At 40.2% G+C, this 18,397-nt stretch overlaps 1 protein-coding gene across 3 annotated transcripts in view; it reads right to left on the bottom strand.

Moving 5' to 3' along the window:
* CPQ (carboxypeptidase Q) overlaps window positions 1-18,397 on the bottom strand; it is a 449,400-nt gene that overhangs the window by 101,578 nt on the left and 329,425 nt on the right. For all 3 annotated transcript variants that reach the window (XM_032316614.1, XM_032316615.1, XM_032316616.1), the window contains one exon: window positions 7,216-7,307. In XM_032316614.1, the coding sequence (XP_032172505.1) occupies window positions 7,216-7,307 (92 nt within the window). The remainder of the gene's footprint in view (window positions 1-7,215; window positions 7,308-18,397) is intronic.

The following is an 18,397-nucleotide window of genomic DNA, read 5'->3' as shown; positions in this document are numbered from 1 at the left end:
CAGCAATTCTACTTCTAGAAAAGAAATGTATATGTCCACCAAAAAATGTATATGTCTACCAAAAAATGTGTATGTTCACAAAAAATTTGTGAACACATAAGTGTTCACAGGAGCCTTATTTATGATACCTAAAACTAGAAACAACCCAAATGGCCATCAACAGGAGGATGGATAAAGATGTTGTGGTCTAGGGATACCACAGAAAACTATCTGTGCTAGAAAGGGACCAACCACTATGAATGCATCCACATGGGTAAACTACAATGCCTTACTGTTTTGTGCGAGAGGCCGGATTCAAAAGTACAGACTGTATGAGTTCATTTGTATGAAATTCAAGAACAGGCATAACCGATCTGTGGTGATAAAAGTCAGTATTAATAGTTGCCTTAGGTGGAGTCAGAGGTTGATCTGAAAGGGAAATTTCCTAGGGTAACCAGAACACTCTGTATCATGACCTGTGTGATGGTTACAAAGGGGGACACATTTGCCGAATATATTGAGCTATATACTTAAAATCTGTGCATTTTCTTACCGAATGCTAATTATACGTCAGTAAAACACTGTTAGCACGGGAAAGATGTTACTTCCAAAAATCAATTACATAAGGCACAAGCAGTATACACATAAACAATTCTCAAGTCCTTGTGCCAATGTGAACAAAGTGGAAAGAACTTTAGATCAGGAAGACAACATTTTATAACATTGAAATATGCGAAGTAGCATTTTTTTATATTATGTTCAGTTAGCCACCATACAGAACATCATTAGTTTTTGATGTAGTTTTCAATGATTTATTAGTTGCATATAACATCCAGTGCTCATCACAACACGTGCCCTCCTTAATACCCATCAGCCGGCAACCCAATCCCCCAGACTTTTCCCCTCCAAAACTTCCAGTTTGTTATGGGCATGCAGGATGAACGCTCAGGATTATTTCTATTCTAGATGACTCCAAAATACAGTAAAAAATTCATTTCCTGGTTATTTTACCTAGTTACTGCCTCCAACGCTCTTATAAACCTTTTGGAGCCAAAGTTTGTTTTCTTGAAAAGAGTGTTGCAGACTTACTATAATAGAGTTGCATATGAGTTTCAAAATGGATATATAAACCACAAATAGCCTGACATATTACACAATTTAGTAAGGCTAGCAGTTATTATAATAGTTTGACTAATATTTCATTAAAAAGCATTACTATGACATAAAAATAACTATAATCTGAATAAAATTTTGAAAAAATAGTTTGGCAGTAAGTTTCATCCTATAATTTTATTTATTTATTTATTTATTTATTGACAGAGATGGGGAGATCACAAGTAGGGAGAGAGGCAGGTAGAAAGGAGGTAGCAGGATCCTTGCTGAACAGAGAGCCCGATGCAGGGCTCGATCCCAGGACCCTGAAATCATGACCTGAGCCGAAGGCAGAGGCTTAATGAACTGAGCCACCCAGGTACCCCTCTTCCTATAATTTTAAATCACTTTAATTTTATATTTTTCTAAGAATATATTAATAAAAATAAATTGTAAATGAAGATGTATTTACTAAGAAAAGGGTAGCTAATATTAATTTTAATGTTATTCCCACAAAAGTTTAATTACATGTGTCCACTAAAATAGCCTTCACAGTATTTTCACTGTTGAAAAGATCACATGGAGAGGAAAAAGGAATATGTTCAGAGTAATAAAAAGGAGGAATAATAATTTTCTGCATCCTGTTTTTACCCATAAAAGTGATGCTATATAAGTATAGCCAAATTTACTATTAAAGAAATACCTAATAAGAATGTATAGAACAAAGGATAGTACATGTACATTTATAGTATTTAATATCTTCCTGAAGAATACTTAACTGGCTCTAAGCAAAATTCATAAAATTATCATTTAGGTCATAAAAAGCCATAAAGGAATTGTTATATGGAAATAATAACATGAAAATATTTTATGCTTTTTACCATATAGATTAAGGGTCAACAGACTTTTTTGGTAAAGGGTCAGATGTTTAGTATTGTAGGTTTTGCAGGCACATAGAGTCTCTGTTGCACAGCCAGCTAACGTTGTGAAAAACCTTCTTGCCTGAGGTCTGTACATAAACAGATGGCAGGCTGGATTTGGCCTATGGACCACAGATTATTGGTCCCTTACTGATATAGATCACTAATAACCATAACTGTACCATAAAAATGCTAGGGAAATGACTTCAAAAGTTCAAATCTTTTATTTTTACAATCACCAGAATAGTCCTCGCCGAATGAAAGTTCCATTCCTCTTTGATAGCACCTACACCTGAGCCAGGTCTCAGTCATCACGAATATGAAGGAGAGTAGACATCCGTCTTCTCCCTTCCTGATTACTCACGCACACCCTCGTGTTCCTCAAGGATCAGGTCCTGAGCCTTCCACATGACCAACATGTCCTAGCCATTTCTCCCATTTCTTACTTAACTCCTTTATATCTGCTATGCTAAGCCTTCATAGCACTCTGCACCCTGACAATGACAATGAGTTTTTTGTAAAAGTAAGATAATTTTAGTAAATAATTCAGAACCCCATTACATACTGTTCATTATACTAAATTTCTCTCTCTCTCTCTTTTAAGATTTTACTTATTTGTGTGACAGAAAGAGAGAGAGAGCACAAGCAAGGGGAGTAGCAGAGGAAGAGGGAGAAGCAGGCTCCCCGCTGAGCAGAGAGCCCGATGCAGGGCTTGATCCCAGGACCCCGGGATCCTGACCTGAGCTGAAGGCAGATGCTTAACCAACTGAGCCACCCAGGGGCCCCCTGTCATACTAAATTTCTTATGTGTGAGTTTAAAGTTAATATTTAAGCAGAATGTAAGGTCCTTATGGCCAAAGACCATAACTTCTTTTATTTTATCCTTCCTTTCCTCCATTTTTTCTCTCTCACTCCCCTTCCTCCCTTTCTCCTTTTTTTCCTATAGATTCAAGTATTTCACATTCTTAGAAATGTCTAGATAAGGTGTTGTATTTATTTCAAGGATAGAAAAAGGGGTTAGAGAGTTAGAGAATGTTCTATGGGAAAAAGGGTAATTCAGTTTATCTTTGTAGGACAGCCAAGAGATGGAAAGAGGAGAATTCAGGGCAGAGGAATGGTATGATTAATGATACGAAGAAAGGCCAGTGTGGGATGTGTAAGGAACTGCGCATTTTTGTCAGAGTAGAGGAGAATGGAGGAGAATGGTGTGAAACCTGAGCATGGAGAACCACAAGCACCAAGAAGCTGAGCAGTTTGGGCTAGATTCTATTAGCACTGGGGAACAGCTGAAGGTTTGGAGGCAGAGGGTTTATTTGAATTGAGCTGGGCTTCAGAAGATGGACTTCATAATGGGAGGCATAATGGAAAGCCTGAACTAGAAAAAAGACAGGGGACATAAAAATGAAGGGTTCTCCAAAAGTGACAGAGTGTAGAATCAATGGAGCTTTACTGTTGACTAGAGGTAGGTCACAAGGAAGAGGAAGGAAGGAAAGATGGCAGGGACACCGTGATACCTGGTGGTAGGGAAGATGATGCTGTTGTTAATAGAAACAACAGACAAGGAGGGACAGTTGTGACAAAGATGATAACTGAACTTCTTTTAGGCTGAGCGTCTGTTGTAGAGTAAATTTTTTAAAGATTTTATTTATTTATTTGACAGAGATCACAAGTAGGCAGAGAAGCAGGCAGAGAGGCAGAGGAGGAAGCAGGCTTCCCGAGGAGAAGAGAGGCCTTTGCGGGGCTCCATTCCAGGAACCTGGGATTATGACCAGAGCTGAAGGCAGAGGCTTTAACCCACTGAACCACCCAGGCGCCCTGTAGAGTAAATTTTTAATAATAGTGTACTGATCCACAGTAGTACTGCTGAAGATAATACTGCCTTTTTTTTTTTTTCTCCGCTCACAGATGACAATACTAGATCTTAGACTGGCATGCTTAATTGTCCATTTTAATTGTAAATAATACTACAACTTTGTTCTCAGTATACCAAAGCATAATTATTATACGAGGTTCTCTCTACATCGTGAGGGTTGGGAGGGGAAGATAAGCTTTAATAAGTTGAGTTGAGGAGATACAGTGTCTGAGAGGCCAAAGGACCTCATTGTTGATGTCTCATATTTACTTAGTGGCACAACAAAGACCAGACCCAGTTCTCCTGATAGCCAGTGGTGTATTTAGTTTCTTATCTGAAGGGAGAAGAAGGCCTTGGCAAGTTCAGATGTGGTACCATTCTGTGCTTGTATTTCAAGTGCTTTGGTAAGTATACTTGCAGAAGGAGGAAGGATAGATTCCCTTTCTGCCATTTGTGGTCTATAAGATATAGCATTCTCTTTAACATGAAATAGAAACTTCCATCAAGTAAATGCTTCTTGGTGTCCCTGTCCTTTCACTTAATTGTTTTCTTTCATTGTTTTTCCTTCATGAGAATTAAAACAATACAGTTATATAACTTACTGTATCCACCTAGTCCTAGTTTTCTCTTAGAGGTAACCATGGTTAGTGGATGATAAAGATCCTTTCAGACTTCAGTTAAGCAAACATAAACTCTCTCTTTGCCTTTCCACATCCATTTCCAGAACTGTCTCATAAAACCTTTCCACTCTCCCTCTGACTGCCAGTTGGATATTGATGCTCAAGGCAACATTGAGTGCCATGGTGCTGAACTATCAGTCTGGGCCCCTGAATGACTACACGGAGCAAGCCCTCCTGGGGACTGGATGGCAAAGGAGAAGAAATAACTGTCTATCATGTTGAGCCACTGGAATTGCAGGGCTTGTTCATTTCAGCAGCTATCACAACCTTAGTTAGATCGGAGGGTTTCTTTGTTGTGGCTGCAGTGAATTGGACATTGACTATTTTTTTTTTTGGCATTAAAAATGCTAAAGAGAAGTTTAAAGACAATCTTATCTGTCCTCCTTGGGTTGGCCCTTGCTTATTATATTTACTTAAACTCAGCTGCGCCAGAAATGATGATGCTCTTGACAATACCTCATTTACTATGTTAATCATCAGAATACAGAATAGGTCCTTTGAATTTGACTCTATCATATAAAACATGCAGAATGTTTTTTTGAAGGTGAGATAAAGAGCTACCTAAAAGTAAAAAGCCTATGGTTCCCTTTCTGGAATTTCTTTCCATTCCTGAAAATGCAAAGCAGACCAGCCACCAATATACAGATTCTTGTATAGAGGCAACAGGGATATTGTCAAGATAAACCAGTTCTGTTAATGTGACTGCACATCCTCTGGAAAAAATGTATATGTATATATTCCTCTGCCAACCCCCTAAAAGCTTAGAATTCGGTCATTTCTGTTTTCATCTATGTATTTTAGTAGGCCATAGCGAAACTCAAAACCTTACAGAGGAATAAACCTTTTTTCAGATCTAAGGAATTTCAGTGGTTGAGGAAAGTTCAAGCCAGATCCACTGCAGCTTAAATCCATTTTTTTCCCCTCAGAGTAGAGTATATAATCGAGCATAAATGTGCTTCAAAACATTTCTGAGGTATTCTGTTTTACATAGAGTCCAAGATGTATAGAATCTAAGAGCTCCACCTTAAAAATAACTTAGTTACTCTTGCTGCCTCAAAATGAAGCATGAACTTCTAAACATGATATATATATTCTTTTTTTTCAGGCTCTTGTTTACCTCCTACTCTCTGCAGCTTGCTTTTTGTGTACCAGCCACTCTGAACCCCTTTAGTTTCCTCAGGGTGCTGTGGTCGCTTTACCTCCAGCCTTTGCACATACTGTTCCCACTACCCAATCCCCTGCCAACTCCTTTCCCTTACCTTACTTCTATTCATTCCTCAAGTCTCTGCTTCAAGGTCATTTCTTCCTTGTAGCCTATCCTGACTAATCTCCCAGGCCAGGTTAGGCGAGCTTCCCATCTCTGCTGTCAATACATTATCAGAACACTTCACACATTGTAGCATAATTGAAGTGCATCAATTGGTGTCCTTCTCTAGCTCGGAGCCTCTGTAAGGTCAGGGTGAACTGTTTACCAACACTAAGCCTATTGCCTACTATGAAGCATAGTAGGTGGTCAGAAATATTAAATGAAGGTTGCTGAATCTAGATTAACTCTCCTCTGACGTTCTATATAGCCTACCACAACATATAGAAGCTGATGCTACTGACCCACCCACCACAGGACACTTAGTGGGAATAGTCTTATTCCCCAGGATCATTTGAGGCCAAAAGAACTGAAGAGGTAGAAGAGTTGAGCATAAAGCACAGTTTTCCTTTGTACAGAATGTAAGTATATTCTGTGGTCAAATTCATGCCCCTGAGCTCATTACTCTTAAGCTCTAACTAAAACAGGGTAATAGAGACTGACTCGGTAAATGATCCAAAAGGCTATAAACACAATTCAAAAGAAACAAACCTCTCCCTAATTTTGATAATGGAAGCTTGCAGATCTGTTCCTTCTAATCTGACACGCAGGACAAACACTCCAGCAACAGCAAACCAGATCCTTCTACTCCACCCACCCATCACTGCTCAGCAGCGTACCCACTGATTTGGGAACTCCTCTTGAACTAACATTTGATTTGTTCCAGAGTATCTCTGAGCTTGTACACTTTGTCCTCTCTCAAAGGGGGATGTTGGCATTAGTCTCCCTGTCCCTGGTCTTAAATGCGGCCTTGGATTTCTAATCGTGATCTTCCACCATCACCTTCTCGCCTCAAGCTTCACTGTGGTCTTCCGAAAGTCAGTGTCAAACAAAGCCGTCCTCTACATGGCCCGGTCTGAGTGCTGCCATTCCACCACCATTATCAGGGCTCCCAATGACTTGAGGCCCCAGGACTTGGTTCTCAAATACCAGTGCTTCCAGGACAATTTCAGGCATTAAAGTATGGGCAAGGGCTCTGTGGGGAGAGCGAATGCTTACCTAGCACTATTTTTCTGGCATATAAGAGTAAAGCAAAACAAGAGAGACTTTAAGAAAATGGCAGCATGACAGCTGGGATTTTTCTCAGGTCATAGACTGATGTAGAAACAGAGAAGCCCCAGCTCCACACCCTCAGTTCACCAGTGAATTCTCTGCTGTGGGGCCCTATGAAGAAGGAAGGCTTCTGCAAGGGGTGTTGGCTGGGGCCAGCCTACCCAAAAGTATTGTCGAGAGTCTTCAGGACAACAGGGGGAAGCAGGGATGCTGTGGGTTTATTCACACTAATACTACACATGTAAACTGCCCGGCAACCCATGGCTACTTTCTTACCTTGTGTAACTGGTAATACTGGAAGCCCCCGATTCCACCTTGTTCCTCGGCAGTCCAGAGCACCAAACGCAGAGTCCTCTTCGGTCGCAGCCCTGGGAAAAATAATGAAAAGAAGCAATCATTCAGTTGATTTTAAATTTTTTTAAAAATGGCAAGGCCCCTCATCTGCATTCTGGAGGGACAAGGACATCAGAGGAACACATATTCATCTCTTGCTGATACGGCTGCTGCCGATGCAGAGTGTGGCTGACACAGCAAAGTAGTGCCCTCGGGGCTGATCTCCAGGGCAGGTTAATGAAGAAAGGGGTTGTGCAAATGCTGCCTGCAGGCCAGGAAGTGAGAGCCTCTAATCACATCCTGAACTGACAACCTGCCCAGCAGGACCCAGAGGATGGCCAAGGTCGGTGGAATGTTAGATTGCATATAGAAGACACCGTTAGCAGGAGTCCAGGCAGATCAGGGGGTCTTGCAATGATTAACAGAAACCGATCATCTGGCTCTACTTCCAGGTAAGGTGTGTAGGGGATTGCTTCTTAGTCTCAATCCACAAGGATAGCTAGCGGCCCATGCTCTCCTTGGTGAGCTCATGGCTGTGAAGCAGAGGCAATGTTATGGCTACCCATGGTCATCCTCCTCTACTATTTGGAAATACAAGGTTATTCCCTTAAGGTCAATGAAAACAGATGGAACGCAGATGACATTTTACTTACCTTCTTATTTCATAAACAGCTTGGTGCCAATTTCATTGACTTGAGAAATACAAATTTGTATCTTGGAAGTTATTAAAGTTGTTGGCAGATCTGGCACGTCTAGAACCATTTTTGAGTGACTATGTCTGCTCAGTAGAAGTTAAATGAAAGGAAGTCTATCTCTCAAACTTAAGAAAATGGGAACACAATATGCTGGAAGTCCCATTTTGTGACCAAAAATTAAAACCTGTTCTGATTTGGACCTTATGATGTTGTTTCAGAGAAATAACAATGACAGAAAAACAAGAAGCTTGAATCTTTTAAGAGACTCCGTCCTCCTGCCTCAGGACAGGGAGCACAGGGAAAGACTCCAAGTGGCTCTGAGAGGGACCCACTACAAACCTCACATGTAAGCACATGAGGACGGCCACCTGGGCATGTGGCCTTTGAGGGAACAAGTTGGTAAACTGTAGTGTGGATGGGTAGGCTCCTGGGGAATGAAGCTCCGACCTGTCTCCTCCCAGCACCGACAAGGTTCTCCTTTCATAAGCCCAGAGCTAGGGAGCTGGACAGGAGCTACATTTCCCATTAAATTGGTATTGTTGTGAAGCCACTTTGTATGTGAGCATTTTACCATCATTGAAAGAGCACAGCTTTAGGTTGTGGGCTGACCTGCGTTCCCATTAAAGCCTGGGCAAGAAATTTCTATATCGAATTGTTCAGAAAATCCCACTGATGCTTTCTCCTAAGTCCACCTAGAACCCAGCTTCTCACCTCTGCTAGCACTGTGGTACCACTGTCTTCTCTCTTGGCTGCTGTCACCCCCTGACTGCTCTCTGCACCAGTCTCTCACCCCTGCAGCCAGAGAACTCCTGTAAGAGTGAAACTGGATTGCCTCATTTCTCCATTCAAAACCTCCCCTAGACAGATTATAAGCTTCTAGAAGGCAGGGGTTTATGCTTCTTGGTCCTCTGTGATACCCCTAGTGCCCAGCCTGTTTGGCACATATTAGGAGCCCAATAAATAGGTACTGAATGAATAAATGAATCCAAAGCTTGGAATGTCACTTGGAATAAAATTCAAAGCCTTCTATCACTTTCCCAGCCTCATCTCCTAAAACTCTTCAGCTGGCTTACTCCCAGGCAAGCTGTTACAGTTAAAAAAGGCAGGCAAGGGCGCCTGGGTGGCTCAGTCGTTAAGTGTTTGCCTTTGGCTCAGGTCAAGATCCCTGGGTCCTGGGATTGAGCCCCCATGTCAGGCTTCCTGCTCAGCAGGGAGTCAGTTTCTCCCTCTCCCTCTCCCTCATCCCCTCACCCCCACTGTGCTTTCTCTTTCTCTCAAATAAATAATATCTTAAAAAAAAAAAAAGCCGACAGAGCTGGTGAGCCCTGCAATCATTAGGCACTAGCTGTGTAACCACTGGGAAACTGATCTACCTGAAATTCAGCTGCCTTATCTGAAAAGCGGAGAGATTATTATATACCTATTGCATAACTATTTCATAGTATCATTGTGAGGATTAAATGAGATGTGATAATGTACAGAAGACAATTCTGTGCTTGGCATGTGATTGACATTTAAACACTCAGACAGGAAGTTCTTTCATAGGCATTTCAGTGCCTGCTGACAAAGAATTCTGAAGTACCCACAACCTGCTCCAGAGTCAAACTAGCTGCTCACACGCACAGCACAAATGTGTTGCGGGAAGTCTACTCAATAGATCTAAAAAAATCACAACCTTTGGTTTATCTAAAAGAAAGGTACTTAATGCCAATTTAAATCAAATGACATTTTACTTGCAACAGAGACAAAATGAGAAAGGATGAAGTACTGCAAATGAAAATTCTGAACTTTTTTTAATCCATAAAAAGGAAAAAAAATACACTTCCTTTTTGCCTTATCTCTGCACTTACCAGCAAAACAATGCCAAATCATTAAAATGATGGAATTCTCTCCATAAGGACATAGGTACAGTTAGTCAGCACAGGTTAGGGAAAAAAATCAGTTTTTAAAAGCAAACGCCCTGAATATCCCGATAGATTTGGGGCTCCACCTGCAAATCATTATTGTCCAGGATGAGTCTCCTTCACATTTTATATCAGCCAATTGGCCAATAATGCTATATTAAGATAATAAAGAAGTAATCAGCTTGAAATGAGGAATGCTAAGGCCTCCGAACAACAGCATAGCTGTCTTTAAAAAGACAAATGGTGCCTCCTTCAAGGCCTTGAGAAAGAAGCTCAGTCCCTGTCAGCATGGAACACCAGCGCCTGCTCCACGTTCAAGGTGAAGAAGGGCCAACAAAAGACGTCAGGAAAGCAGTGGTTAAGCAAATGTTTGGCTGGTCTCCGACATCTCTACTCTGACATTCTGGTAGTCTCTAAGCCTAAGACGAATGCATGGGAATTCATTCAAAGACCAGACCTTCATTCTAGTGTGGCGTTTGGATCCCCCCAGCTACCCAAGTCTGCAGACGGGCAGTGTGGGGCACAGAAAGAGGCTGGCCATGAATTTGTGGAAGTGTTATTTGATTCCCTGCTCTGCCCTTCTGGCTCTGTGACTTCAGGCTAGTTACCGCATCTCCCTGGGCCTCAATTTCTTCATCTCTACAATAAAGAAAATGGTCATTACCTTGTGGGATTTTTTTTTTTTTAAAGACTATTTTATTATTTATTTGAGAAAGAGAGTGAGTGAGCATGGGGGAGGGGAAGGGCTGAGGGAAAGGGAGAAGTAGGCTTCTTGCTGAGCAGAGAGCAGAGTGCAGGGCTCAATCTTAGGGCCCCGGGATCATGACCTGAGCCAAAGGCAGACGCTTAACCCACGGAGCCACCAGGCGCCCGCCTTATGGGATTGTTAAGAAAATTATAAATGAGATGAGGCAAATATATATATTAAGCACAGTTCCTGGCACATAGTAGGTTTTCAAGAATTGTTAGTTAGCTTCTTTCTATATCATCCCACACAACTTCTCAGTCTGTGCCGGTAAGCGCCAGGGAGATCTTGTGGGAGAGCCGGGAAAAAGGCATCGTCCTCATTCCTCATCCTTACGAACCGGAGAACATCTTTGTTTATTCCGAGTGTGTACTCAGCCGACGGAAAAAAAGTACAGATTTCATCTAACTTTGTAGAAAAATGCACACCACCTCTTTCAGGATAGAATGCTTCCTTATCCCAACAAAGAGCATATCCCAATCCAAGTAAACTGGAACAGGTTCCTCACTTTTTAAAACGGAAGGCCACCCAGCATTGTTAGTTTCTGAACAAACTCAAAGGGCTGGATAAATCTGAAAACTGAATCAAGCTGATGTAAGAATATCTATATTTATCATCTTAAACGGTATAATTTATTGTTTATCTCAAATCCAAACTAGATTTAAAAGAAAGAAGGAATTCTAAGTATTTAAAATAGCAACAACCATAATAAAGCAAAATCACCGATCACAACACAACTCAGTGGTAGGAACCCCAACGTAGGGATTTCATTTCGTAGACGAACTGGGGTAAACGACTAGCTCAGTAGTGCTTCTGACTCACAGCCCTGGCTCTCACTCCAGCTATACAGCACTGGTTCCCAGCAAGCAAGTGAAAGAAACTCTTAGAAATGAAGGTGAATGGGAAGACTCTGGGCTCAGCTGTCCAGGAATGGGGTCTCATTGAGGTTTTGTTGGAAGCCGGGCAATTAGTTCCCCTTTGGGTGTATAGAAACTTCTCAGAGATCTCTCACCCTCCTGGAATTTCTATTAAGAACTCCAGATAGTGCAGCACACCTTCTACAGTATATGGTTTTCCTCTTTAAAAAACACAAACTGCTGATCATGTGTCAGAATTCTGTCTTGTTTATCAAATATGATATACATGCATTTTGCTTTCATTTTATTGAGGAAAGGAATAATGCTAATGGGAAAACAGCACCTCGGAGAAAAGGTCAAAACAATCTGGTTGGACTTTACTTTTCATTATTATCAAACTTAAGGATGAGAAGACTGAGAGGTGACTTTTCATGAAACTGATAAACTGAAAAGGTCAGTTGATGGTCCTACACTTGCACCGAGGGGGCAAAACAAAATAAACTCACATTAATCCAGCCTTGTAGATAGCTTTCCCAAATCATGAATTCTAACGAATGCTATTTGTTAACAATGTGTACTGACCCAAATGCTCATTTACTGTTCAGTTTCAATCCCTCCGGAATTATGTGTGAGTACTGCTCTCCCTTCTGTGACCTAACTTTGCAGAGAAAACACAACTTTCTCTTACGGTAAATGCTGTATACTCATTTTCCATATAAATGCACTAGTTCACAAATATACTTGTTGCCCAGCTCTCATTTTTCAATAGTTCAGAAGAGTGTCTATACTTAGAGATTTCTATCCTTGCCATAAACCTGATCAATGTGATATCTGAGGTACAGAATAAACAATGAAATATTATCATCTAGATTGAATGAGAAGAGGCAGTAAGTATAGTTGTTGACCACATGGATTTGGGGGTCAAGACCTACCAAGTTCTACCTTGGACAAGTTACATAATTTGTCATATGGTATATAAACACATTATTATTGTGTTTTTTTTTAATAGCAGGCACAGTTGGACACAGATTAATTATTTTAGTGCTATAAACTGTAACTACTTCTTTTGATACTAAGGCAGGAACAGAAAGTCACTTTGAAGATCTTTTGTTCTTAGAAGTATCACTTGGTATCTTAGTTATGTACATATAAAGCAATTAGGCACTTTTGGGGGGCACTGGGACAGGGCAATAAATTGGATTTTCAAAAAAATTTATTTCAATTCAATTCAATTGGCATATACAGTATTATTAGATTCAGAGGTAGAATTTAGTGATTCATTGGTTGCATACAATACCCAGTGCTCATTATTTCAAATGCCTTCCTTAATGCCCATCACCCAATTACCCCAACCCTCCACCCATTTACAAATGCACCAAAAACCACAAGACATCCTTTAGTTAGGAATAAACCTAACTAAAGAGGTAAAGTTCTATACTCTGAAAACCACAGAACACTTTGAAAGATACTGAGGAAGACACAAAGAAAGTGAAAAACATTCCATTCTCATGAATTGGAAGAACAAATATTGTTAAAACGTCTATGCTACCCAAAGCAAGCTACACATTCAGTGCAATTCCTATGAAAATACCAGCAGAATTTTTCACAAGACTGGAACAAACAATCCTAAAATTTGTATGGAACCAGAAAAGACCCTCAAGAGCCAAAGGAATGTTTAAAAAGAAAACCAAAGCTGGTGGCAGCACAATTCCAGACTCCAAGCTCTATTACAAAGCTGTAATCAAGACGGTATGGTACTGGCAAAAAAACAGACACATAGATCAATGGAACAGAATAGGGAATCCAGAAATATACCCTCAAGTCTATAGTCAACTAATCTTTGACAAAGCATGGAAGAATATCCAATGGAAAAAAGACAGTCTTCAACAAATGGTGTTGGGAAAATTGGACAGCCACATGTAGAAGAATGAAATTGGACAATTTTCTTCTACTCCACACAAAGACAAACTCAAAATGGATGAAAGACCTAAATGTGAGACAGGAATCCATCAAAATACTAGAGGAGAACACAAGCAGGAACTTCTTCAACCTCAGCTGGAGCAACTTCTTGCTAGACACGTCTCCAAAGGCAAGGGAAACAAAAACAAAAATGAACTGTTGGGACCTCATCAAGATAAAAAGCTTTTGCACAGCAAAGGAAACAGTCAACAGAACTCAAAGGCAACCTATGGAATGGGAGAAGATAGCTGCAAATGTCTCATCAGATAAAGGACTAGTATCCAAAATCTATGAAGAATTTACCAAACTCAATACCCCCAAAATAAATAGATTTTTACACTCCATCTTGTAAGCTGCTACCTCTGAGTCATCAGGAGGAACAACTTGGACCCTGGACAGGAAGCAAATCAGTGTGTAAAAGGAGCCTAGGGCCTTCTAGGAGGAAAGCCCTAGTGTCCTCACCTCCTTGGATTGGGGCTGGGGGTGAGAGACCTGTAGGGTCAGGGTAACAATGACTAAGGTCCTGGGACAGAGAAAGTCCTGGAAACAACTGAAATAAAGTAACATGATGCAGGGAGGAGTTTGGGTTATTAGTGGGGCTCAGCACAGTCACCCAATATTCTAGGGGAAGGGCTAACTTCAGCCTAGCATGTGACCAACTTTGGAAGCTCCTCCAGATCCAGCTACCCTGGCACAGAGGTTATGATTTAGGGACTCATAGCTGAGGATGGGAATATAAACAAAGACAGTTGTCATCTTGTTGCCCCAGATTAGCACCACAGGGACTCAGGGGTACAAACAGGGCCTGGCAGTGGCCAGATGGAAAAGCAGTCACAGATGGATCTAGCTACAGTTTTCAGGGGCAGGGGTGGAGGGACGACTGACCTATTCTATTTGGCCTGAGTGAAGTCCCAGGATGCATGAGCAATCTGGAAGCAATGGGAGGGACTTCAAGGGGGAGATAATAGACTTCTTGCTAATAAGGACTATGGAGGTTTGAATGATTAACTGTAAAGAGATTACAGACATGTGATCATATTTATAATCTGTGTTTGTGGAACAGGTCATATAACAGTTGTAATTTCCATAATTCAAAGGGAAGAGTCCTACCTCATTATAATGATTAGGATTCTATTAGCCAGGAAAATCACAATTAATCATTGCTGAAGCAGAAACACTGTGACTACCAGTGTGTGAGGCTATTTCGGGTCCTAACCCAGTTTCCCACTCTCACCCCCCACTTCTGCCTCTCATCCTAAGCTTCAGTCATATCACATTTCCTATCCACCCCTGAAAACATGCCATGCTATCTCGGATTTTTGGTCCTTTGCATATCCTCTTCTTCCTAGCTGGAATGCCACCTCACTTTTTCCATTTGGCAAACTCTTATTCACTCATCAAAGCCCATCTCTAATATTATTTTCTCTGGGGAAGCTCCCCTAACTCAAGAACAAAGTTGGCTACTCCTTTCTCCGTGTTCCTGTAGAACTTCATATATGCGCCTTTTTTCATTTTCAGCCACACTTAAATGTTGATCTCCCCACAGACCATTAATTTGCCGAGACTTATTCATTTCTCTTTTTCCTCATCCTGGTCTAGGACCTGACATTAAACAAGTGCTGAATAAATGTTTACTAACTGATTGACTGGATGAATAAATGAAAGCGTACATACATTTATGTTAGTATAAATAAAAGCTCCTGCCTTTTCATTTAATCTAGACCATATTAGTGCCTCCTGATTTCAGAAAGTTGGTAAGACACACTCTTTTTTTGTGAAACCAAAGCCCAAATAACACAGGTGAAACCTCCCAAGTAACCTAGAGAATTAGATGTACTTCAACTTCAACATTTGCTTCAGCTGCCATTATATTTACTTACTTTTGCAGCATGGATCTAGTCAAAATTTAGTACAACAGCTTTTGGTGATCAAGTCATTTACATAAATACATTATGGTCAACAGAAATCTATCAGCTAACTGTATTAAATTATAGTTATTTCTATTTTGAACTCCCAACAGTTCTCCCTAACTTTTTATTTAGAGAGTTTTTCTGATTATAAAAACAATATATATCCTTTTTAAAACTGAAAACTGTGGCAACTTGGTTAAGCATCTGAGTTCAGCTCAGGTCATGATCTTAGGGTCCTGGGATTGAGCCCCATGTTGGGCTCCCTGCTCACCAGGCAGTCAGCTTGTCCCTCCCCCTCTGCCTCTCCCCATAAGCATGCTCTCTCTCTCTCTTTCTTCTGTCCTTTTTTTTTTTTTTTTTTTTTAAGATTTTATTTATTTATTTGACAGACAGAGATCACAAGTAGGCAGGGAGGCAGGTAGGGGTGGGGGGAAGCAGGCTCCCTGCAGAGCAGAGAGTCCTGGCTCAATCCCAGGACCCTGGGATCATGACCTGAGCTAAAGGCAGAGGCTTTAACTCACAGACCCACACAGGCGCCCCTCTCTTTCTCCTTCTCAAACAAATAAATAAAATCTCAAAAAAACCCCAAAGCTGAAAACTAAGGAAAGCAATAAAAAATTGGAAACAAAAACAACCTCTAAGCCTATTGCTATACTTCCTTATAAATTTTGTATGCAAATATGTGCATACATACATACATATGAAAGTGATATTTTATATATAGTTTTATACTACTTTTTCCACTCAAAATCATGACATATATGGCCTTTACTTACTATAATTAATAATCTTCAAGAAAGCGATTCTTAATTGTTTCAGCTATTCTCTTATTATTGGACATTTAAGGTTTATAACCTGAGGACAACTTCTTAAAGGAAGAAATGCTGAGTCTAAATAGTAATGTTTTTAAGGCTCTTGAAACATGTCACTGATGTCCTAAAGACATGTTATCATTTTATATTCCCACAGGCAGTATGTAAGAATATTCATTTTTACTTACTGTGGAATTTTATTCCTATCTCCTTTGTTTTGATATGTGTCAATATGTTATATCTATATCTATTTTCAATACTACATTCTACTCATTTTCAGCCACATGATCACACACACACACACACACACTCAATCTGTAGTATTTTTTAACTTGATTGAGACAAATGTTAAGTTTATTTCTGAAGCCTGACTAGAGTTAAAATATGTGAATTTGTTTTTCTTATTTAAATTGTCTGATAGTAGGGCTTTTTCATCAGTATATTTCCAAGATTATGTTAGTATCACGTAGAGATCATAAGTCTGATGTAGTTGGCATCTTTAAACATACTATTTCTCTTTCCCCATCATTATTTAGAGTGTTTTTATCTGCAAGGAGAAATTGAGAAGCCTCGCTAATGATAGATTTGAACTCTGAATCACATCTCTGTTAAGAGTTCTACCCTGCAAAAACATCCAGTGGGGAAGAGTTAAACACATAGTACAATATCTAAGAAAACGATGGTAAATCAAGTACAAGCACCAAGCCTTCTCTTAACAAATTCACATTCACCAGTGTGGTTATTTAAATTTTATTTCTTGTGAAGACGGTACTGTGTGAGAAGAGCGAATGTGTTTATACTTGAATCAGGGATTATCAGAAAGTAATACAGTCCAACATGTAGCTGAGATGAGGAAATTCTGGGATCCACTTTCAACGGCAAACAGCAGACATGGAGCATAAGGCAGGGGCCCTCATTAAGCTGCTTCTGGGAACTCTTTCAATTGTTAGGGTTACAGGGGATGGATTTTATCTGCATTTTTCAAGGCGTTCTTTGTGTATAGTTATGAGTTAAATTAGTTATGAGTTTACCTAAACTTGTTTTTAACCAATAATTAACTATAATTTTTATTCTTTGTTTCATTTAAGTTTGGGTTTTCAGGCCATAACACATTTGAGAATATCCATACCTTTCTTGAAATCAGTTTTGAACAATAACAAAACCCTCATCTTCTGGAGCCCTTTTCCGTTCTTGGCTCCCAAGGGATCAGCCTATGTTCCTGCTAAAGGAAAATCTCACCCCGGAAAGAACAAGACCATCAAGATGCTCCCTCCTTCCCATTCCCACTGTGCTGTGGCTGCAGTACTTTAAGCCCTTTGAATCACTGCAATCGTCAACTGTCTCCTCTTGTTCTCTCTGTACAACTGCCCCCAGGTTCACCTTTCTACAATACTGCTCTGCACATGCCACTGGCTGCATGAAAATCTTTACCCACTCCTTACCGTCTATAGCACTTGTCTGCCTCTGAACTTGTTTTGAACATGCATAACTATCAGCAACACAATTTGAGCATGCATCAACACACATGTCTATTTATGTGTAAACGACACATGTGCAGTATTGTCAATATACTTCATATATTAGTAAAATGTATCTTTTTCTTTTTTATAAAGAATACTTTCCTGTACCCAAATGATGATCTTACGGAGAGCCTAGCTTTGGAGGTCAGTGGTCTATAATATAGAGTCCATCGGCATTAATTTGTATGGCATTTGAGGCTTTATATAGACTAGTTCTAATCTGCACCTCCAGACTTGCCTCCAACCACTCCCCTTTCCAAAGCATCGGTTCCAGGTAAGTTGGTCTCTTCATTTTCTTCCCATCTCTGTACTTTTCCTCATTCCCTTTATCCTACCCCATTTGTTCTTCCTTTCTCTCTTGACTTACCTATATTCCAACCATCTTTTAAGACCCAATTCCAATTCTTCCTGTTCCACTCTCTCCCTCTTCCTCTGAACTTCAAAACTCTTATTTTCTGTTCCACCCATTTGGCAATTCATCACAATTAATGTACTTCCAGCTTTGGGTTTCCACACATAGCTCCTGGTAAATCAAAGGGTTCTATACTTATCTGTTGATGAATGGATTAGCATACCTAATGGAAATTGCTATAAGCTGTAACAAGACAGATACAGATTAGAACTATAAAAAGAACTTTTGGACAAAGAATATTCTAAACATTAAATCAGTTACCAGTTATATTTGCCTAAGGGAAAGTAAAGACTTGGAAATAAGGCTGGGCT

This window comes from Mustela erminea, chromosome 16 (assembly GCF_009829155.1).
Source record: "Mustela erminea isolate mMusErm1 chromosome 16, mMusErm1.Pri, whole genome shotgun sequence".
Lineage (NCBI taxonomy): Eukaryota > Metazoa > Chordata > Mammalia > Carnivora > Mustelidae > Mustela > Mustela erminea.
This window is presented reverse-complemented; position numbering and strand designations above follow the sequence as displayed.